At 37.9% G+C, this 23,778-nt stretch overlaps 1 protein-coding gene across 1 annotated transcript in view; it reads left to right on the top strand.

The window, feature by feature from the left end:
* The window catches only part of Caprin1 (cell cycle associated protein 1), a 33,581-nt gene that overhangs the window by 4,903 nt on the left and 4,900 nt on the right, over positions 1-23,778 (top strand). The window contains exons 3-15 of the mRNA XM_075961575.1: positions 8,502-8,564; positions 8,671-8,757; positions 11,947-12,185; positions 12,274-12,356; positions 13,544-13,681; positions 16,158-16,210; positions 16,292-16,378; positions 17,590-17,745; positions 17,830-17,938; positions 20,498-20,559; positions 21,530-21,640; positions 21,762-21,911; positions 22,674-22,824. Coding sequence (XP_075817690.1) covers positions 8,502-8,564; positions 8,671-8,757; positions 11,947-12,185; positions 12,274-12,356; positions 13,544-13,681; positions 16,158-16,210; positions 16,292-16,378; positions 17,590-17,745; positions 17,830-17,938; positions 20,498-20,559; positions 21,530-21,640; positions 21,762-21,911; positions 22,674-22,824 — 1,489 coding nt within the window. The remainder of the gene's footprint in view (positions 1-8,501; positions 8,565-8,670; positions 8,758-11,946; positions 12,186-12,273; positions 12,357-13,543; positions 13,682-16,157; positions 16,211-16,291; positions 16,379-17,589; positions 17,746-17,829; positions 17,939-20,497; positions 20,560-21,529; positions 21,641-21,761; positions 21,912-22,673; positions 22,825-23,778) is intronic.

Raw genomic sequence — 23,778 nt, 5'->3', positions numbered from 1 at the left:
GTCTTGAGAAAGCAAAATAATGATAAAAAAAGAAGACTAACTTTTCTAGATCTGCAGTGTCCCTTAGAATGTTTGATGCATCTGTTGTGCAGGGTATATGCTGTTTTGACAGATACTCATTTTTTAAACTTTTATTGATAAAAATTTTTTTCCTGGGAGAATGTAATTTTCAGATTTCTGGTGAATTAGCTTCTTCATTGATTTGCAAGATCTATTCATCTGCAATGCAGAGGCTAAAGTTACTTGATTTTGTGTTCTTAGAAAAAAGCTATAATGCTTAATTTGGGAGCAAGCTTATTTTTTGAGATAGGGTCTTTAAGTAACTCTGGTTGTCCTGGAATTTGCTGTTTAGATCAGGCTGTCCTGGAGCTTAGAGAACCACTTGCCTCTGCTTCCTGAGTACTGGGATTAAACCACCACACAAGGTTTTAAATTCATCTTGCCAAGGGGGAAAGTTATGCTGTGTAATTGGTTCTTAGCTCTTTCGTGTGTCATCTACCTCCCCCCACCATGGTCCTTTTCTTGGGTGAGAACAGAATCATGAGTGTTGTAAAAATGATAGACTAAATGATAGATTACTTGGCCGAAGTATTTTACTTCAGGAACTTACGTGAATAAGAATACATTTTGTGTTATATATAGATTAAGAATATAAATTGTGGAGCTGAGGCCAGCCTGGTCTACATATTGACTTCCAGGACAGCCAGAAGTATATGAGAGACCCTGTCTTGAAAAGGTGAAATAAAAAAATATGTAATTTGTTAAATTTTAAGTAAACAATTGTTAAATTTATTTTGAGAACTAGATGAAAGATTTGCACTTTCTCATCTTTTCAGATTAGTGAAATATTTAGTTGGTTAAAACATTTTGTCATGACTGATTGACTTTAATTTTATTACCATGTTGTTCCAGAAACAAACTTTTTTTAGAGCTTAAAGCCACCTTAGAATTAAAGCCAATTCATTTTATGGAAAAGCAAATAGAAACGCTTCTATAGAATGATTCAGGTCTGAATGTGATTGACTATCATTAAATTCATTGAGATAGATAGAATTCATAATGATGTTCAACCTAATTGTTCATGGTAATTATCCTGGAGAACTAAATAAGCCCTTTTGCTTCAAATTCTTTAAAATATTTTAAAGTTTATTTTGTGTATATGAATGCTTTCCTAAATGTTTTTAAATGTACCATGTTTATATAGAACCTGCTGAGGAAATGGAATTACAGCTGATTGTGATGTACCATGTGGGTGCTGGGAATGGAACCTTACCTTTCTCAATAGTAACAAGTGCTCTTAACAGTTGAACCACTTCTTCAATGCCTTCTTCCCCCTTTTGAGATAGGATCGCACTGTCCTAGAACCTGCTCTGTAGATCAGGAACTTGCTACGTAGACCAGGCTATCCTCAGAGATCTGTCTTCAACTCCCAAGTGCTTGGATTAAAGGTGTGCACCACTGAGCTGGGCTGTCTGTTTATTGGTGTGTCTATCTTAATGTTGTCTCTGGCAGTTGTCGCAGCCAATATGAATTATGTTGGGATTCTTTTTGTAGCTTTAATGTTTATGCTTGAGTGTATTTGTGTGTTTATGTGGTTGTGAGTTGTTGTGTGGGCAATGGGAACCGTATCTGAGTCCTGTAAGAGGAGGAGGCTTTCTTAACTGCTGAGCCATTTCTCTAGTCCCTAGTTATTTTTTAAAAGCCAACATGCAGTTTGATGTAGTGGCACATACATGCCTTTAATACTAGCATTTTCGGGGCAGAGGCAGGGCTACATAGGCCTGTCTCAAAAAACAAAATAATTCCAAAGATGAAAAGTATAGTATGCAAGAAAATAACTTTGTTGTTAGACCTTAATTAATGTTACATTGCTCAGCTTTGTAAATTGTCCTTGTAATGGGGTGCTGAACCCCATTGTTGCATATTGGGACATTGTTATAATTGAATCTAACCTCAAATTTTACACTGAGTTTATTTGTATGTGTATACACGCATACTCTAGAGCACACATGTCACACTGTGCTTGTGGAGGTCAGAAAACTTTGGGGGGTGGTTTTCTTTCCTATGTACATCCTGTGAATGGAATTCAGGTCATCAGATTTGGTGGTATGTACCTTTACTGACTCATCCATTTTGCCAGATCTTTGCAAATGATTTAATGTAGTCAAGGCTGGCCTCAAATTTGCAATGTAGCCTTGAACTCTTGGCTCCTCCTGGCTTCTGCTTCTCAAGTGCTAGAGATAACAGGTATGTTCCACGTGCCCAGTTGAAATTAAACTCTTAAAAAATTTTAAATGTTTTTTTATCTTGGTAGGCTTGGGTATATATATATTTGCCAGTCTCAATCTTGAGATGTTGTAAACCAGGAAAATTTGAGGAGCAGATAAACTCTTCATCTTAGTTCTTAGATTCTGAGCACCTAGTGTCTCTTAGTATATGTCCTCCGCAACATAATGTGCGTACAGTTAAGGAGTGAGAGGAGTTAAAAAAACAAAATTCAGCCCACAATTACCTGGCTTCAGTTTGCATTCTCCCACCAGCTATGCCAGTGCTCTTTATACAGCATGTGTAGAAAAGTATGGGAAGACTTTCCTGAATAGCGTTAAATTCATAATTCCTTGGGTAGGAGGGAGAATTAGATTAGGGTTAAGAGCACTGACTGTTCTTCCAGAGGACCTAGGCTCAATTCCCAGCACCCATATGGCAGATCACACCTGTTTGTAATTCTAATTCCAGGGGCTCTGACATTCTCATACAAACAAACTTGCAGGCAAAACACCAATGAATACAAAATAAAAATAAATCAGTTTTTAGAAATTCACAATTCCTGAGGAAGGGGTAAGGTGTAATTGTTGATCAGTTTGCTAAAGAAGTCTGTTTCCCTTAGCTTTGTTACTTCAGACCTTTGTATACTGCTCTAGGTTCTTCATCTTAAGGTTTTTTTTCTTTTCTTTTTTCTTTTTTTGAGACAGGTTTTCTCTGTGTACATCTGACTGTCTTAGAGCTCGCTTTGTAGACCAGGCTGGTCTTCTAGCTCACAAGATCTGCTTGCCTCTCCCTCTCAAGGACTGGGATTAAAGGTGTGTGCCACCACTGCCCAGCCACCTGAAGTTTTTTTTTGAAGTTGATGGTTACCTTGTTGGAGGTAAAGATTATTAGTAAACCATTCTGCTGTTCTGCCCTTACACATAATAGTGCTAAATAGGATTGTTTCACTTTGGCGAAGTAATTACCTAGAAATGTTTGCATCATCATCAACAAAACCCTTAAACACACACTCTCTCTCATACTTTTTTGTTTTTTGTGACGGTTTCTGTAATAGCCCTAGCTGTCCTAGAACTAATTCTTGTAGACAAAGCTGGTCTTGAACTCACAGAGATCTGCCTACACTTTGCCTCCTGAGTGCTAGGATTACCACTGCCTGGCTCTTTCTTTTTTTAAAGTGAGCTTGTATTTTTATTTTCAGGTGGGCAGAATTGATGAAGACAAGTAGAACAAATAGAAATTTTTGGTAGTGTAAGCAGGATTTTGTCAATAGTCGTAGTATAGAGGTCAAGGGTAATTCCTTGCATGAGAACCATTGTGAATTACTAGACAATGCATTCTTTATGTGTTCTTATTCCAACATAGAAATTAAAAAATTTGACACGTGGTGGTATGCGCCTTTATTTATTTTTTATTTATTTTTATTGAGCTCTATATTTTCCTCTGCTCCCCTCTTTCAATCCTCCCCCAAGGTCCCCATGTTCCCATTTTACTCAGGAGATCTTGTCTTTTTCTACTTCCCATGTAGATTAGATCTATGTAAGTCTTTGTGTTCACATTGTTGTCTACGGTCTCTAGAATTGTGGTTTGTGGGGTGGTTTTCTCTGCTTTATGTTTAAAAACCACCTAGAGTGAGTGAGTACATGTGATAGTTGTCTTTCTGTGTCTGGGTTACCTCACTCAAAATAATGTTTTCTAGCTCTACCCATTTTCCTGCAAAATTCAAGTTGTCATTTTTTTCTGCTGTGTAGTACTCCATTGTGTAAGTGTACCACATTTTCCTTATCCATTCTTCGGTCCAGGGACATTTAGGTTGTTTCCAGGTTCTGGCTATGACAAACAGTACACACCTTTAATCCCAGCACGAGGATGGATCTTTGAGTTTGAGGCCAGCCTACTACTGTGTTTTTCAATTGTGTAGATTCACCTTTTTGAATAACTTTGTTAAACCAAACAGCAAATAGTTCTAAGTACTAAAAAAGAACCAACAAAATAACAAAAACCAAAACCTTGTGATCATTATAATTTTCAACTTTCAGCTTTTGACTTTAGGTGGTGTACTGAGGATGGAACTCGGCCTTTGACATACCAGGCAAAAGCACACTAAGCTTCAGTGTGCTTCATCTCTAGCCCAGCTTCAGATTTTGTAAGAGTGTGATCATAGTAGATGGTGTTGGAACTCTGACTAAATTTTCTTTTTCTTACCAGGGTCAGTTGCTTCCATTTCTGCATGGACAGTGAGTAAGGGTTTTGCAGGATTATCTTTTTAAATTGTGAAATAAAACTTTTGTATATATAACCTGTTTGAAAAAAAATAGAATGAGATTAGATAACATCTAATAAATACCGAGAAATACCTTCCTCTTACACTCTTAATACTTTTTTGTTTAGGGCAGACTAATGCTACATGAACAGGCCTTCAGCATTTGAAGAGAACTGTTACAGATCTTCTGAGTTGTACGTGTTTTCTCCGCTATTCTCTGAAAAACTGACAATTTTTGCTGCTTTTATGAATTTTACCAGCTACTAATTCTCAGTGGAGAGTGACTAGGAAGTAGCTGCCCATTGCTTAGACAGTCAGAAGTGGCATTTCTCTAGGTGATGACGTGGGGAATGGAGGCCTTAGTAACTTGAAATAGCATCTGGAGAAATCACTAATAAAGTTAAGGGGAAGAGAAATCTCTACCTTTCTGTGTCTGGATTTATGGGTATTAAAGTATTACTGGATTTATTTGACTTGGGAACATAAAATATAGCTAGGTGCTTTTTTTTTTTTAAATTTAAAATTTTAGGCTTCACTTTTATCTGTTTCAGGTTAGAGTCTTCATTAGCTAAGAACAGGAGTTACCGGCTTTTCCCTGGGTAGCACAGTTTTTCAGGTGTTGTCTTCCTGGGACTAGTTACAGCCGAATAATTTTAGTATTTTTGGAGTTTCACATTTGGATTTCTTTGAAAATGCATAATTAAAAATGTTTTCTTTGGGGTGGCTCAGCAGTTAAGAGCATGTGTTGCTCTTGCTTACGACCTACCATTTGTAATTCTGTTGTACTAGCTCCCAGGGGTCTAAGTCCCTCTTCTGACCTCATTGCACCAGGTATACATATGGTGCACATACCTACATGCATATAAACACTCATACACATAAAACAGACATTTAAAAAATTAAAGATGGTTTCTTTAGTGGGAATTGTTGGCTTTAATAGTAATGTTTGGGAGTACATCTGTCACAGATACCCACCTTTCTGTATTGCTTTTAGAAGCCTGTGTCAGTAAAGGGACTTTGAATGCAATACAGAACTCTGGGAAGGATGGAAGCTTAAGATTCACTGCTACTCCTCATAATCGCAGGCCGGGAAAAGGAGCAGCAGTATATAGGCAGAAATGAAATGCAGTGATCTAAACTATGGGCTGTTGAGGTACACATGATTTTTCTGGGATTTATTATGACAAGTTATTTTACTTCTATCTCATAGTTAAAATTTCATGTAGTACTGCTGACTCTTGAAAGAACAAAGAAACTGGAGTTAAATGGGCCAGAATAGCACTTGGTACAGTTATTTCTCTAACATCTGGTTAAAGTCTTTGGCCTTTGAATCTAGTCATACTTCTACTGCATGCCTTTTCTTAAAAGATTTGTTATTTTGGGAAATGCCCTGGTTTTTGTCTTCCTCATATGGTACTATAATTGAAAATTTTTAATACAGTTCACTATATGTAGTAGTTGAAGAAGAAACCCTAACTTGAATTTCACAATTGGTGTTTCAAGACATGAAGGATAGATTAGTGTTAATTAATATTATGATAGGCTTTCTAATGAAGATACCTCTTTATGCTGTGAGTAGAGCTCCATTTTGCAGGGGAGAAAGGCTTACAACGTTTTGTGCTTAGGATGAGTAGTTGTTTTTATCACTCTGTTAGACGGCCATGTTCTGGAAGTAGGGAAAAACAAACCTGTTGCCCTTTATCTTTACCCCTTTGTTTATTTTATGTTTTACTTGTTAGTATAGCCTAAATGTATTAACCTAATTTATAATGTGGAATTTAAACCCAAATGCATAAATTTCTAGTTGAACTTAATTTGAATTGGAAGTAAAAAATAAGAGCAAAAGCTCTTAAGATAGTATCATTTGTCTCTAGTTGTTGGAAAGCTATCTTATCTTTAAGGTACCACTCACTGGTGGTGTTGGGCAGTGGAGTAATGGTATCACTTTCCTTCACCAAAAGCTACTTAGCAGTTTAACTTTACTAGTGTGGCAAACTGTTTTGTAATATAACAGTAGACTGTTGAGGCTTTCTGTCTAGTACAAGGTCATTACTGAATTAAATTATACACCACTTTTAACTTCTGGGGTCTTAGTTTCTGACTAAGATTTAACAGAAGCACTGTTTTTCAGTAAAAGGTGGTGGTAATTCAATGTGAGTAAGCTTTCTGTGGTTATGATCAAATACATGAAAAAAAATCAAAGGAAGACAGGTTTACTTTGGCTCACAGTTTCGGTCTGTCTTCATCTGAATGAGGAACACAACCTAGAATAAAGCTGCTATGGTAGCTGGAAAACAGAAAAGAGGAAGGGGCTGGGGACAAGACTCTTGGCAAGTTTCTATTACCTGTCAGGTTGTAAACCTATCAATAGACTAGTATTCATTGGTGAGGATTAATTACTACTCATCTAGTCACTTCCAAAATCTTGTCTCGGGATACTCCTGCTTTGGGACCATGGTGTATGCTTTGGGGGAGGAATTTCAGATGCAAATCTTAACAAGTATTCAGACCATGAATGGATAATTTTTCTTATGCAGTGGTTGCTGGGTTAGATTATAGTTCGTCTAGAAACGAAACCATTCAATTTTCTGAATTGTTTATAGTTGAACCTTTAAGCAACTTGTTTTCATAAATTAAAATTTCTGGGCTCTACTGGACATACTTTTAACAGGGGAATTACTCTGTGTTTGACCTATATGGATCTTAAACTTAGCTGTGTACAGAGTCACAGAGAGCATGATAAAATGCATATTGTTGGACCCCAACATGGAGGTTGGTATGAAGATTTTTGTATTTCTAAAAGTTTCCCTTGATGATGTTGCTGGTTTTGAGGGTTACATTTTAGGACTTACTGACTTAGAACAACAAAGTCTTTTCATTATAGAGATTTGGTTGTATGAAATAGTGAACAGAGTTCCTTTCTAGCTCATCTTTGCGTGGTGATTCAATTCTATGTCTTAGCAGTGATTCTTTGTTACATATGCTGATAAAATAGCTAGTCCCAGGGGGTACTTTTATATTAAAAAGTGTTAACAGTTACAGAATAACCTATGTAATGCTAAGAAGAAACTATTACAGTGACTTCATTTGTTTTACTAATACAATTTTTTAAAAAAATTTGATAACTTAAGGAATTTTTGATCAAAGAACTGTGGTTTCTTTATTTCTGTTTTTTTTTATCCTCTAGTTTTTAACAGTAGAGTTTGACTTCCTGACCACTGTTTCATTGTCTGAGTCTTCTGTGAGGAGGAGTCTTTAAAGCCTGGGAAACCTTTTGGGTTTTCTTTCTTTTTTTGTTTTCCAGATAGGGTCTCTTTATGAAGCTCTGGCTGTCCTAGAACTGATTGTGTAGACCAGATGGCCTCAGAGATCCACCTGCTTCCCAAGTTCTAGGATTAAAGACATGTGACACTATGCCTGGCTAAGGTTTCTTTTTTTACAAAAAAAGATAATTTCAAGCCAGAGGAGTTTTGAAACCCTATTCAGTTGCATAGAAGCAGAGAAGTGGTTACAGTGTATCTACTAGGTGAAATGGTAGCTTCATGCTAATTAAGGTTAAATAGAACAAATACACTATTTTCCTGAATGAATTCACTTTATGCCATTTATTTGCATGAATGCTTTGAAGGATGGAAGAAGGATGAAGCATAGAAGTGTAGCTTATATGTTCAGTATGTACAGTTGGGTAGAAGAGTATCTTAACTACCATGATGCTCAGTCATGTCTGGCTTATGACATTTGTTTTTTAGTACTAAAATAAGCAGTATTTTTGGGTTTACATTCTTGTATTTGATGTCTGTGATTCAGTTTATTTCTTACTTTGCTATTAAACTTTAGCTAGATGAATATATTACTTAAGCTGGAGTATAGCTGAAAATTGAGACAAAATTTGAAGTAGACTTTGAATATCGATTAGGTTTTCTCATTTTGACATGGTTAAACTGATAAAAATTTATTCCTTTTTTTTATGCAGGGAAAGCTTGATGATTATCAGGAACGAATGAACAAAGGGGAAAGGCTCAATCAAGATCAGCTGGTAAAGATGTTAATATTTTACTTCAATGAAGGCTCAGTGTTCATTATTTTAAAAGAAAATTTTATAGTTGTGTTTTACTGAAAATGGAGTTTTTTTGTCATTTTAGGATGCTGTATCTAAGTACCAGGAAGTCACAAATAATTTGGAATTTGCAAAGGAATTACAGAGGAGTTTCATGGCACTAAGTCAGGATGTAAGTAAAAGATAATGTGTAAAATATTAAAGTTTTCATTAACTTTATCTTTTGGGGTTAATCCGTTCGCTACTGTTGATAAGCTCTCTGCAAGCTGTGGAGACTGGATTCAATTATATCCTATATAATTGCCAATTCTGTATAACTGAGAACACTTTTCTTGAAAAGGACTGTGTTAAAGATAGGATAAACATAATTATGTGAGATCTCAGCTAGTATAAAAATATTTTTCCATAAATTCCTTTAATTTTATGCATATTTATTTCACCAATGTTCTTAAGGAATGTGATAGACTGATATATACATTTACTGCTCTTAATCAACCTTTGATCCAACAGAAGGGCAAGTTTTCCCTAAATACATGTTACTGGCTGACAATAATTGAATTTTTTAACTAGTACCTTTCTTCTGTGCCAATCTTAGTCACTGTTCTTTTGCTGTAAAGAGACACTATGATTAAGGCAACTTTCAGTTACAGGAGTTTAGCCCATTATTATGGCAGTACACAGGCAGACATGGTGCTAGAGAAGAATCTTGAGAGTTCTACATTTAGATTCATAGAGAGAGATAGAGAATTGGGTCTGGTTTGGGCTTTTGAAACCTCAAAGTTCCCCCCAGTGACACTTCCTCCAGTAAGGTCACACCACCAGTGCCGCTCCCTGATGAGTTAGCATTCAAATAAATGAGCCTATGGGGGCCATTCTTACTCAAACCACTACAGAGCCTTTTTATAGAATAGCAAAGATTGTGCAATCTGTAAACAATAAAAATATATATTCTCAGTTTGACTGAAAGTCCAAGACCTTACAAGATGTTGGCATCTGGTAAGACCTTTCTTATAATTGTATAACAAGACAGAAGAGGGAAGAAGAGTGTGATTCTATTTCCACAGCCTTTTCCATAGCAACATTTATCAGTTCATCAGAGTGGTGCCCTTAGGACCAAAGTAATCATCAAAGACTCTACTTCTCAGCGCTTGAATTTAGACCTTTACCAAAATTTCCAGTATGTTAGTACAGGGTATGGCAGTTACACAGCAACCATAATAACCAAGTGAAAGATACTTGTGCTTGTTTAGGTTAGAACTTTAAGATAGACAAACTATTTTTTTCTCTGACCTTTTTTTTTCTAAATATAGTTTATTTTTAAAAAGATGCTATGCAGTTAATCTACATATTTACAAATATTAGACTCTTGTATCTACAGAGTAGCATTAGCCTAGCTTTAATCTATCTTTTCTTGCTCGCACTTTCACTACTTGAGCTTATATTTTATCACAACTATTATAAAAGAAATCTTTGGGCTAGGATCTGAGTTCTTAAAAGTGAGGACCTGAGTTAGATCCCAAGAACCCATTTACAGGCTAGGCATGGTGGCACTTGCTTGTAATCTTAGCACTAGGAAGTGAAGACAGTCAGATAGATCCCAGGGGCCAGCTATCCAGCCAGACTATCCTCCTAAGTGAGTGTCAGGCCAGGGGGAAACCTTGTCCTTTTTTTTTTTTTTTGGTTTTTCGAGACAGGGTTTCTCCGTAGCTTTTTTTGGTTCCTGTCCTGGAACTAGCTCTGTAGACCAGGCTGGTCTCGAACTCACAGAGATCCGCCTGCCTCTGCCTCCCGAGTGCTGGGATTAAAGGCATGCGCCACCATCACCCGGCAGGTGTAGTAATAGGAGCGGCGGGGCTGCGTCCCCAACACCCCAGCCGCCTGCCCGGCTAGCTTTTGCCCCGAAATAATTACACGGACACTGTATTCATTTAAACACTGCTTTGGCCCATTCCTATCTAGCCTCTTCTAGGCTAACTCTCGCACCTGGACTAGCCCATTTCTTATCATCTGTATAGCATCGGTCTTACTGGGAAGATTCTAGCCTAAGTCCATCCTGGGTCAGAGCTTCATAGCGAGCATCTTCCCTGGAGCGGGGAGCATGGCGTCTCTCTGAGGCGTCTGCTCCTGAGAGGAGAGCTGTCGAGTCTGAGCTCATTTCCTCTTCCTCCCGGCATTCTGTTCTGTTTACTGCACCTACCTATGTCCTAACCAATAAAAAAGGGCCAAGGCAGTTCCTTTATTAGCCAATGACCTTCCTCCATCAGGCAGAAAACCTTGTCTTGAAAAAAAAAAAGGAGATAGCATCTCAGAAAAGATGACTGAGTTCTTCCTGTTGCAGTTGTGTATGTGTGTGGGTTTACACATGTGTGTACATAAATACGCACACATGGGCAGTTATTTCTTTAAGGTGTTCCCCCACTACTTCTCTCTGTTTTATGCTTCCAGCTACCTATGAAAGACCTTCCTTATTTAAACTGCTCCCAACATTGAAAAGCTCATTCATTTCAGTAGACATTTTCACCTTGTAAGCTTACTTACCCATGCTAACTTAACATCTTATCACTTTTTATATATGTATACTGTGTGATTACTTTTCATTTATTGCTTTGATACCATTTATTTCTTCTGGTGCCAATATAAACTATCTTGTTATTTCAATTTTCATTATTCCTTCATTCTCTTTAAGTTAGAAATTTTTTTATGGGTTATAAAATCTTTTATGGGTGTTTTGCTTGTATATGTGTCTGTACCACATGTATGCAGTATCTTTGTAGAACCAGAAGAGGGTTTAGATCCCCTGGAACTGGAGTGAGAGATGGTTGTAATCTGTCCTGTGGGTTCTGGAAATTGAATCTGGGTCCCCTAGAAGAACAGACAGTGCTCCTTGACCCCACGACAATTCTGCAATCCCCTAATAAGTGTATATATATGTGTATTTTGTTTTTTCCTATGTCAGTTTATTCTAGCGAAGCTTGGGGTGGTGGAAAAGTGTGAAGAAAAATAGTGCCATGTCTCTTGAAAAAAAATTTACCTTTCTCTTCTAAACTGATGCTAAACATGATAAAGAAGGAAAGAAATATTTGACTTTGTCCTCCTTTCAGCCCTTCAAACTGAGAAAAAAAATACTTTATACTTTACCTAATTTATACGATCCTTTTTTCTGTCATTATTTTTTTTTTCAATTCATAAAGACTGAGTTTTGTTTACTGTCTTTCAAATACTGGAACTCCTTTCTGATATCAGTGATTGTTGATGATACAATACAGCAAGGAGGAATTGGTAGATTTTTGGCTTGTTCTTGCAAGTTAGTAGAAGGTACCAAGTTGAAATTCTGATGTCTCATGTTAATGTTCTCTGGCAGATTCAGAAAACTATAAAGAAGACTGCACGTCGGGAGCAGCTTATGAGAGAAGAAGCAGAGCAGAAGCGCTTAAAAACTGTTCTTGAGTTACAGTACGTACTGGATAAACTGGGAGATGACGAAGTCAGAACTGATCTGAAACAAGGTTTGAACGGAGTGCCAATATTGTCTGAAGAAGAACTGTCATTATTAGATGAGTTCTACAAGTTAGTAGACCCCGAGCGGGACATGAGTTTAAGGTATGGTGGTATCTGGTAATAGAATCTCAGAGATAATGCTCTAATTGACAGTTGGATGGTAATTAATGTGTTTTTTGTTATTTACAAGGTTAAATGAGCAGTATGAACATGCCTCCATTCACTTGTGGGACTTGCTGGAAGGGAAAGAAAAGCCTGTATGTGGAACAACCTGTAAGTATTTCAGATAATTCTGATTTTGTAGCTAGGAGTCTTTAAAATTCCTTTCTATATAATATTGAAGACATTTTGTTTTTGTTTTTCGAGACAGGGTTTCTCTAGCTTTGGTGCCTGTCCTGGAACTAGCTCTTGTAGACCAGGCTGGCCTCGAACTCCCAGAGATCCGCCTGCCTCTGCCTCCCGAGTGCTGGGGTTAAAGGCATGCGCCACCACCGCCCGGCAATATTGAAGACATTTTGTAAGTGTATGAGTAAAAATTTTGATTTTGGGTTTTGGTGTTTTTTTTGTTTTTGTTTTTTTAACCATGCCTCAGTGACATCCTTTATTTCTTGTATTTGATACCTTTCTTTGGGCAAGATTTGTGTAAATGGCTTTTCTTCTGCCATGAAATACTTCCCTCATATATATTTGACTTCTATGTTAGCTCTTGCCTGATTATGCAAGGAAAGTTTGGTAGTCTCACCCTGACTAGTACTAATCTGTTATTTTATATTATGTAATTTTGTCATTTTTATATTTTGATAACCCCTTCCATTAGGTTATAAGGTTAGTGTGTACTGGTTATGGTGTCTTACACCTTTAATCCTAGCATTTAGGAGGTAGAGGCAAGCAGATTTCTGTGAGTTTATGGCCAGCCTGGTCTACAAAGCAAGTTCCAGGACAACCAGGGCTACATGAAGAAACCTTGTCTTGAAATGCCCTCACCCAATAAATGATAAAAATAAGAGATTTATTTTTAATTATTTGTGTAAGTATGTGTCTGTATGAGTATGCTTGTGAGTGCAGTTTTCTGAGGTGGTTATAAGAGAGTGTCAGATATCTTAGATTTGACATTCAGATGTTTGTGAGCCAACCCGTTTGAGCGTAGGTCCTCTGCAAGAGCAACAAGTAAGTACTCTTAATCTCCGAGTCATTTCTTCAGTGCCAAGAGCATGCCTAACACAGACAGCATGTGCAACAGAGATGCTTATTGAATGAATCAATAATCTTAGCTTTATTCCTTCTTTACTTGATTTGTAATAGTGTGAGTAGGTTCTATTTCCTTCCTACTATGCTGTAATTTATGTATTTGTGTGTTTTACTAACAGTTGATTAATTTTACTTCTATTTTATAGACTTTTCAAATCTGTTATTGTCAGACTGCAACATTGTAATTCATATTACATCATTTTTTTTTCCAGATAAAGCACTAAAGGAAATTGTTGAGCGTGTTTTTCAGTCAAGCTACTTTGACAGCACTCACAGCCATCAGAATGGGCTGTGTGAGGAGGAAGAGGCAGCCTCAGCACCTACAGTGGAAGACCAGGTAGCTGAAGCTGGTGAGTACTTGGGAAGATAGGAGCTTTAGTTTTGGTCCTGACCTGCCTTTCCGTTTCCTTTGATAATGGTGTATGTGTGTTTAGTTATTATATATATATATATATATATTTAAATTTTAAAGTACACTTGAAGTATGGCAAGATATGTTAGTAATCCGAAGTATTCAGTGCCTATCATTTGTCTTACAGGCTTTGATCACGTAACGACATAAAATATGATAATGTGAAATTTTTTTAGGTGGGGAGAGAGTGTAGACTATGGTCCTGGTCTGTAAACTTAATAGCAAGGGATTCTTTGCTGTAGCGGCGTAAACGAATGCAGACAGTTTGTAAAAATATATATAGTTTTAATGTAGAAATAGACTTACAGAACCACCGTTCCGCGGAGACCAGGAAAGTAGAAGAGACAGCTCAGAGCACGCTCACCAAATTTATAGGCAGACATTAGCCCGAGGCGAACACGCCCCCTAAGGGGCGGGACTTATCCCTACACTTTGCAGTTCCTATTTATCATCTTAATGCAACACTAGTGTGACTAGATAATCTGAGTACTTTTATGGACATTCTTAAATTGATGAGTACAATTGAATACAGTTAGCTACTGCAAAATTTTGGGGCTATTTCAGAACATGAGTTCAGAATTTGATTGCTTAAGGTAAAAACCTACTTGAGCACCAGCTATTTACTATTGTAGTAAATTGCTAAATATTCCAGGTTTCTATTTAGGTTGTGCTGTTAGGTCAAGCCTTAAGGGGAAGACTGCTTATTGGTGGAATATGGGTAGTGAGATAGATTTGTCTTTTGGTTTTTTGAGACAGGGTTTCTCTGTGTAGCTTTGACTGCCCTGGAACTCACTTTGTATACCAGATTGGCTTGAACTTAAAGAGATCCGCTTTGCTCTGTCTCTTGAATGCTGGATTAAAAGTGTGTGTCACCACTACTCAGCAAGACAGGCTTTTTGTGATGTTAGTTTTTCTGCTTTTATTAATAAATATTATTGTTACTGTTTTTTTTTCTTCAGATAGTCTTTTTTTTTTTTTTTTTTTTTGGTTTTTCGAGACAAGGTTTCTCTGTGGTTTTGGAGCCTGTCCTGGAACTAGCTCTTGTAGACCAGGCTGGTCTCGAACTCATAGAGATCCGCCTGCCTCTGCCTCCCGAGTGCTGGGATTAAAGGCGTGCGCCACCACCGCCCAGCTTTTCTTCAGATAGTCTTAATATATAACTTATTCTGATCTGGAATTCCTAGATATCTGCCTGCCTTTGTCTCAGAGTGTAGGATTTAAAGGTGTGCATCAAACTGGGCATGCTTTGAGGCAGGTGGATCTCTGTGAGTACAAGGCAAACCTAGTCTATAAAGTGAGTTTCAAGATAGCCAGAGCTACATAGTGAGACCCTGTCTCCAGGTGTGTGTATGTCATGTTACTCCAGGCCCAATCTAGAAGGTTTTCATTTTTCTTTATGTTCACCCTAGAAGCTATTGTTAATGAATGTAATTCATCCTGGAATAACGTAAAGAAACTGTTAAACAAAAGGTATAATAATAATAACTTACCACTAATATATTCATATTCCTTGATTATCTGATGGTAACGTATTACTTTAGATTTTAAGTGGAACTGAGTATGTTGAAACAAATTTTCACTTTTTTTGGGTTATCATTTACAGACTTTGTTTTTCTGGTTATATACACAGTGTTCAGCCTCCATGTATGCCTGCAGGCCAGAAGAGGGCACCAGACCTCATTACATATGGTTGTGAGCCACCATGTGGTTGCTGGGAATTGAACCTGGGACCTCTGGAAGAGCAGTCAGTGCTCTTAACCTCTGAGCCATCTCTCCAGCCCCAGACTTTGTTTTTCTTAAGAGCAGTTTTAGATTCATAGTGAAATTAAGCATAAAATGTGGGTGGGGGTGGGGAAGAGATGTCTCCCTAGTTAAGAACACTGACTGCTTCTGCAAGAACCAGGGTTTGATTTTTTTGTTTGTTTTTTTGTTTTTTGAGACAGGGTTTCTCTGTGGCTTTGGAGCCTGTCCTGGAACTAGCTCTTTAGACCAGGCTGGCCTCGAACTCACAGACATCTGCCTGCCTCTGCACTACCACTGCCCGGCTCAGGGTTTGATTCTAAGCATCCAGAGGATGCTCACAACTGTCTATAGCTCCAGTTTAGGGGATCTGCCATCCTTGTCTGGCCTTTGTGTGGACTATAGACAATACATGCAGACAAAAACATCCATATACGTATAAACAATTTAAATTGCTCTTTCATTCTCCTGCAATTGCATAATTTCTTTACTTCAGCAATAGAGGTATATTTGTTGCAATAGACAAGCCTAATACGTTATCACCTAAATATATGTGGCTCTCCTTGGCTCCTTGTACCTCTTGTAGATTGAGATAAGTATATAACAGGTTTCCACTATTACAGTTTGACTGACTTATAGAAGTTTCTTCTGCTTGATTTCTTTTTTAACTCTAGAACCTGAGCCAACAGAAGAATACACGGAGCAAAGTGAGGTTGAATCAACAGAGGTATAATTTTTTTTAATTTAATACTGCTTTTATCCTTCTGTCTTTAAAACAGATATCCTAAACATTGATTTTTCTTTTCAGTATGTCAATAGACAATTCATGGCAGAAACACAGTTCACCAGTGGTGAGAAGGAGCAAGTAGATGAGTGGGCAGTTGAGACAGTTGAGGTAAGGGTTTTTGTATTATAAGGTTAATGTCATTTGATGTTAGCAATTTTTACCTATCTTGAGAATAAATTAGGTTTCTAGTTTTTTTGTATTATTGGCACATTTAATCTGTCAAAGTACACGGTTTTGCTTTATCTTGTTTTTAACATTTATTTTTAATATAGAGGGATGTTTGGCAAGAATGTATGTTTGTATGCCATGTGTGCCCAATGCCATTCAAAAGCCAGAAGAAGTGGGCACCAGATAACCTTGAACTGGGGTTCCAGATGGTTGTCAACCACCGTGTGGGTTCTGGAAATCGAACCTTGTCCACTGGAAGAGAGTCAGTACGCTTAAGTGCCAACTGTATCTCTAGCCTCCGTATTTGTTTCTTTGAGACCATGTTGTGCAAAATTTGGGCTCCCACCTCACAAAAAATGTGTGTCGCTGTCATCTTTGACTTTACTTAAAAGCTGTTTTATTACTAGACTTTATAGATTTCTGTTGTTTCTTGAGGTAGTCTCTGATATAAGTCCCTTAAATGTTTTCATTAGTCCCCTTCATATTCCTCTATAGTTTAAAATTAAAATAGATTGAAAGGTAGTGAACTAAAATACTACATGCTAATTATTATAAGTCAAGAAAACTGGAAGCACTGTATTAATCCAAAATGTTTATGCGTTGTGTCCTTTTTTTTTTTTAATATTTATTTATTTATTATGTATACAATATTCTGTCTGTGTATATGTCTGCAAGCCAGAAGACGGCACCAGACCTCATTACAGATGGTTGTGAGCCACCATGTGGTTGCCGGGAATTGAACTCAGGACCTTTGGAAGAGCAGGCAATGCTCTTAACCACTGAGCCATCTCTCCAGCCCCCGCGTTGTGTCCTTTTTAAGGAACCTCTTTTTGGGGGGATGGAGGATAAAAGAGGTTCTCTGAAAGAATGGTTTCTGCAAACTTAATAATACTATTTAAGTGTTGCTTTGGACCATGAGGTGCATGTTGGTGGTAGAGAACAGTTTGCAGTTGCTTCCTTCCACCCTGTGTGTTCTGGGGAATTGAACTCCTGTCCTCAGGTTTGACTGGGAATGCTTTTATCCAGCCATCTGTCTGCTCCCACCTTTTATTGGGTAAAGCTTGTTTTCCTCATGACAGTCTAGATGGTGTATTTAGTGTTTGGGAAACAGCTGTGAAGATGCTAGAGTCTCTTTTCGTCTCCTATTTCAGGTGGTAAACTCACTCCAGCAGCAGCCTCAGGCTGCATCTCCGTCAGTACCAGAACCCCACTCTTTGACTCCAGTGGCTCAGTCAGATCCACTTGTGAGACGGCAGCGAGTTCAAGATCTAATGGCCCAAATGCAGGGGCCCTATAATTTCATACAGGTAAGTGTATTTTAGTAAAGCACTGTTAACAGTAACTTTAAATGTATATTGTTTGACGTAATTCAATTATATTCTCACTTGTAGGATTCAATGTTGGATTTTGAAAATCAGACGCTTGATCCTGCCATAGTTTCAGCACAACCTATGAACCCTACCCAAAACATGGAAATGCCTCAGCTTGTTTGCCCTCCGGGTTAGTAATGATGATTTAAAAATAGTTCAATTTTAGAGAACATGAGCCTCTGTGTGTGCACATGTATGCAAGTGTTTGCACGTGTGGTGAACAACTTTCAGGAGTCCCAGCTGTTGGTTCTTCAGGAACGAATTCAGGTCAACAGTCTTGGCGGGACATCTTACCAGCCTCCAAAGTCTGTCTTTTAACTATCCCTAGGCCTTCAATGATTTTTTTTTTTTAAAGAGAGGAAATAAATTTCAGACCTAGTACTGATTTCAGAGTTCTTGAGGGAAAATTTCTGATGATACAGCCTTGGAGGGGATTCATGAGCATGAAAGGAAGAGAAGAATGAGACATTCAGTATGCATCATTGATTGAAGTAACGCCCCATAGAGTCTGCATTGTATTGAGTAACTTATATATATGTATTTTTGAGCTGGGGTCTCATATAGCTGCAACTTTCCTAGAATCCACTATGTAGACCAGGTTGGCATTATATTCACTGGGAACTGCCTGCCTCTACTCCCCAAGTACTCCAATCATAGGTGTGTGCCACCACACCTGGCATATTCTTTAGTGTCAGAAGGTTGCTTAGTGACAAATAGTTAACTTTTGAAATATAATTAGGATTTCTGTACATGAAAGGGAGCTTATGTCATCTGAATCAAGAAGTAGAAGATTAATGACAACATGAAGAGCAGGTGTTTTTATTATTATTATTAGGTTTATTTTACATGTTTTGTATGCATGTATGTTTTGTTCCACATGCATCTTTTGGGACTGGAGTAATTGTGAGCCATCAAGTGGGTGCTGTGATTGAACTTGGGTACCCTGCAGCAACAACAGCTCTACAGCCCAACCCTGGTTTTTTTTTTTTTTTTAAATGTTCATTTTTCTGAGTTCCACCTGAGTAAGGAGTTCAGAAATTGGTATTGTGTCAAAGTTAAGGCATGTAGTATTTACATACCTGTAAGGTTATCATACACTCAGCTAATGCTAACTAAGCCCATTAGACTCTCCACTGATGTTTGGTGGTGCATTCTAAAAACCTATGCAATGGCCTGTACTTTTGATGATCTGTTTAGCTATGGTTGGGAAAGAAGCAGGAGGAAGTGGAGACTATCTAATAAAGGTGAATACTGTGTGTGTGCTTTATTAAAAAAGCCCATGTGGAGCCAGGCGGTGGTGGCGCACGCCTTTAATCTCAGCACTCGGAGGCAGAGGCAGGCGGATCTCTATGAGTTTGAGGCCAGCCTGGTCTACAAGAGCTAGTTCCAGGACAGGAACCAAAAGCTACAGAGAAACCCTGTCTCAAAATCCAAGAAAAAAGCCCATGTGGTTTGTTTGTTTTTGGGTTTTTTTTGTTTGGGTGTTTGTTTTTGAGACAGGGTCTTATTATGTAACCCTGGCTGAAGCTCACTGTCTACACCAACCTGGCCTCAAACTTAGATACATTTGCTTCTACCTCCCAAGTGCTGGGACTTAAAGATTTGTTTCATTGTACCTGGCTGTATTATGTTTTTTTTAAATCTCCTATAGAGACATAAAGTTGATCTTAAGATATTAACTTTGCTAAAAATGTAGCCAAAAGTCTTATTGTTCGGTTTTATTAATATTTGTGTGTATGTGTGTGCACACGCACACAATGCTATTGAGCATATTGAGATCAGAGGAGAACTTGGAGACAGACTGTTTTCATTCTACCATTAGAGTTCTAAAGATAAAAAGAACTCAGGTTGTAAGGGATGACAACAGTGTTTCTTTTTTATTTGTTTCTTTGTTTGTTTATGTTTTTTGAGACAGGGTTTCTCTGTAGATTTGGAGCTGGTTCTGGAGCTCTCTCTATAGACAAAGCTGGTCTTGAACTAACAGAGGTCCACCAGCCTCCTCCTGAGTGCTGGGGTTAAAGGCATGTGCCACTACTACCTAAGTATTTCTTAATCCATTGAACCTTCTTGTCAGCCCTTGTCAAAGTCTTGAATATAAGTAATACTACTATCTTGTGCTACTTTAAAAATTAACATTGTTTTTATTTGTGTGTGTATGTATGCCAGTGTATTTGGGTGCCTGCAGAGGTCAGAGAGGGTGTTGGATCCTCTGCAATTGGAGGTACAGGTGGTTATGAGCAACCTGTTGTGGATGCTGGAAGCCGAACTCCAGTTCTTTGGAAGGGCAGCAGTGCTTTACCTGCTGAGCCATCACTCCAGGACCAGACAGGCCACCTGGCTGTGAGAATTAGGAATGGTAACGCTACTTTCAGAGGTGGACTTTCTCAAAAGTACAGGCACTGGTTATTTACTATCTGTTACAGTCTACCTTCTACTGATACTTTTCTTACTGGCATCTTTCTCAAAGCACAAAATAAATACAACTACAAGACTATAATCTGTAATCTCTGCTTAGTGCTAATTTGAAAGCTGAAATCTTAGTTGTACTTTGCAATTTATTTTGAAAATTCATCAATCATTTGGTTATAGAAATTTACTCTTAGCACTATATATAATGTAGATAAATTTTTTAAAATTGGATTTTCTCTTAAGAAATTTATTTTATGTAACAATGCTCTTAAATTTGCAGTTCATTCTGAATCTAGACTTGCCCAACCGAATCAAGTTCCTGTACAAGCAGAAGCCACACAGGTAAGAATGGATGGGTAGTTTCATTTATGTTCTTTTTTAATGAGGTCTCATTCTTAGTCTGGGATTCACTTGATCACTTTTCAAGTTTCTGTTAAAATTGATTGACTATAGGTAGTTAGAATTCATTTTCATGCTTATTTTTGTTTTGGTGACTTTAAAATTTTTTCATACTTCACACATTAGGACCTTGTCTTAAAAGTTATTTTACATTGATAATTGCATATGTAATAGCATTTTTTTATTTTTTAAAAGATTATATTTAATATGTATACAATATTCTGCCGCCTGCAGGCCAGAAGAAGGCGCCAGATCTCATTACAGATGGTTGTGAGCCACCATGTGGTTGCTGGGAATTGAACTCAGGTCCTCTGGAAGAAGTCAGTGCTTTTTAACCACTGAGCCAGTGGTTAAAGGGAAATAAATGTCTTTAAAACAGTTGCGAGGTTGTGGTGGCACACACCTTTAATTCCAGCACTCAGGATGAAGAGTCAGGTGGATCTCTGAGCTTGAGGCTAGCCTGGTCTACAGAGTGAGTCTAAGACAGTCAGGACTATGCAGAGAAAGTGTTTCTGTCTTGAGCAAAACAAAACAAAACAAAAATCCAGAACAAACTAAACCATTACCAGTTAACTACTTTAACTAATTTAGACTTTAAGATTTAAATATCAGTATAATTTGCAATTGTTGCCCGTTTAATTCATTTGAAACAGTCACAATATGTAGCCCTGATTGACCTTGCTATGTAGAACTTGAAGTCAAAGAGATTTCTTTGCCTCTGCCTCCCCCAGTACTGGGATTAAAGGTGTGTTACCTATCCAGCCGTATAGTCTATAGTCTCAAAAATACAGAGAGAAATTCTCTTTCTCTTAACAGACATATCTTTCTTTGAATCTGTATTAGAGTTAGTATAATTTTTTTAATGATGAATTTTTTAGAAGAAAATAGGTTTGAGATTGTTATTTTTGTATAGGTTCCTTTGGTTTCATCCACAAGTGAGGGGTATACAGCGTCTCAACCCTTGTACCAACCTTCGCATGCTACAGAGCAGCGGCCACAAAAGGAGCCAATGGATCAGATTCAGGTAAGTTTTGTTATCAAGCATTACCTGACATGGTACTTAAACTACAAATGCAGTGATGATTCTTTTGGGTCCTATTTTGTGTTAGTTTACCATTAATGTAGTTTCTTCACTTTGTGTTTAGGCAGCAATATCTTTAAATACAGACCAGACTACAGCATCACCATCCCTTCCTGCTGCTTCTCAGCCTCAAGTGTTCCAGACTGGGACAAGTAAACCTTTGCATAGCAGTGGAATAAATGTAAATGCGGCTCCATTCCAATCCATGCAAACGGTGAGCAGTTAACACTGTTTAGTGTGTACTATGAGTCATGGTAAATAGAGCTGAACCTTGTATCTGTGTTATGTTTACTGACCACTAGACTCTGATTGTTAGACTTCTCAGGGATGAGTTTTAGCCTTATGAGTCACTCATATGTAAAATTTTTAGCTTTCCTCCAAAGGTTAAAAGATCTAGTTTAAACAAAACAAACAGCCGGGCGGTGGTGGCGCACGCCTTTAATCCCAGCACTCGGGAGGCAGAGGCAGGCGGATCTCTGTGAGTTCGAGACCAGCCTGGTCTACAAGAGCTAGTTCCAGGACAGGCTCCAAAACCACAGAGAAACCCTGTCTCGAAAAACCAAAAAAAAAAAAAAAAAAAAACCAAACAGGCCAGAGAGGTGAATCAGTAGGTAAGGTCCCTGGAACTCAAATGGGAGAATAAGAAATCTTAACTTATGAAAGTTGTCCTCTAGCCTTCATATGTGCAGTTCATACACATAAATGCATATACTAACTCTTTAAATCTAAACAAAGGAGTGTTGTATAATGTTTGTGGACTTAGAACCTAGATGTGTAACTGTTGGCATCTCTGCTCTTTATTTTACTGAAATGTTTGAAAGTAGAATTTAGATGTTATGCTTCACTGATTCATCAGTAATTACTTTTAAATTATATAATTACTAGAAAAAGTACTATAATCTGAAATAGGGTTGTATTAGTGTCAGCGGAATTCCTGAAGTATTAATCACAATTTTTTTTATTTGATTTGCTACAGGTGTTCAATATGAATGCCCCAGTTCCTCCTGTTAATGAACCAGAAACCTTGAAACAACAGAATCAGTACCAGGCTAGTTACAATCAGAGTTTTCCCAGTCAGCCTCACCAAGTGGAGCAAACAGAGCTTCAACAAGATCAACTGCAAACAGGTAAGAAGGCTAGGGTGACTTTTTATGGTTTTGTTGTTGTCCGTCCCTGTCCGTTGTCATCCTCCCCCTCCTCTCTCAGACAGCTCAGGCTGTCGTGGAACTCTTTTTGTAGGCCAGGCTGGCTTGGAAATCACAAATCTGTCTTCCTCTGCCTCCCGGGATTAAAGGCGTACACCACCACCAGCCAAGCTAGGATGAGTTCTCAGTCTTCTAGTTTTTTGATAAGATGAAAGGGTTAATCTACACATACGTTTAAAATCTTGTTTAAAAGTAGCACTTTAATTTGTTGACGTGCACACATGTTCCGCACACACGTGTGTGTGTGGCATCTAGAGGACAACTTTGGAGCCAGTTCTTTACTTGTACGTTGAAAGCTTCTAATGTTTCAGATAAAAAAAATTGACATTTTTCTATGTAGCCATTTAGCTATGAATATGGTGAGTATGTTTCATCAAGTGTCCAGGAATGAAGAAACTATAAGAAAATTACATAACTAAGGAGCTTTATAATAAAAAGCAATGATATACACTAGTTCATCATTAATTTTGTGAATTAAATGGAGTCTAATTTTGCTAAAAGGCCAGTAACTTTTAGAAGGTGTTGGTAATAGAGTCTTTTTCAGTTGTATGTGTGGAAGAATGGTATTGTAAACTGTGCTTTCAAAAGTCTAGAATTACTTTAGGAAAATGACGCTATAGCGTCATCTTACAGGTGGGTAAGGAGAAATCGGAACTTCATTTCTTATTAATAGGCAAATATAGTCAATCGACCTTTAAGAATGAAGTGTAAGCCGGGCGATGGTGGCGCACGCCTTTAATCCCAGCACTCGGGAGGCAGAGGCAGGCGGATCTCTATGAGTTCGAGACCAGCCTGGTCTACAGAGCTAGTTCCAGGACAGGCTCCAAAGCCACAAAGAAACCCTATCTCGAAAAACAAACAAACAAACAAAAAAAA

Source organism: Microtus pennsylvanicus, chromosome 2 (genome assembly GCF_037038515.1).
Source record: "Microtus pennsylvanicus isolate mMicPen1 chromosome 2, mMicPen1.hap1, whole genome shotgun sequence".
In the NCBI taxonomy this organism is placed as follows: Eukaryota; Metazoa; Chordata; class Mammalia; order Rodentia; family Cricetidae; genus Microtus; species Microtus pennsylvanicus.
This window is presented reverse-complemented; position numbering and strand designations above follow the sequence as displayed.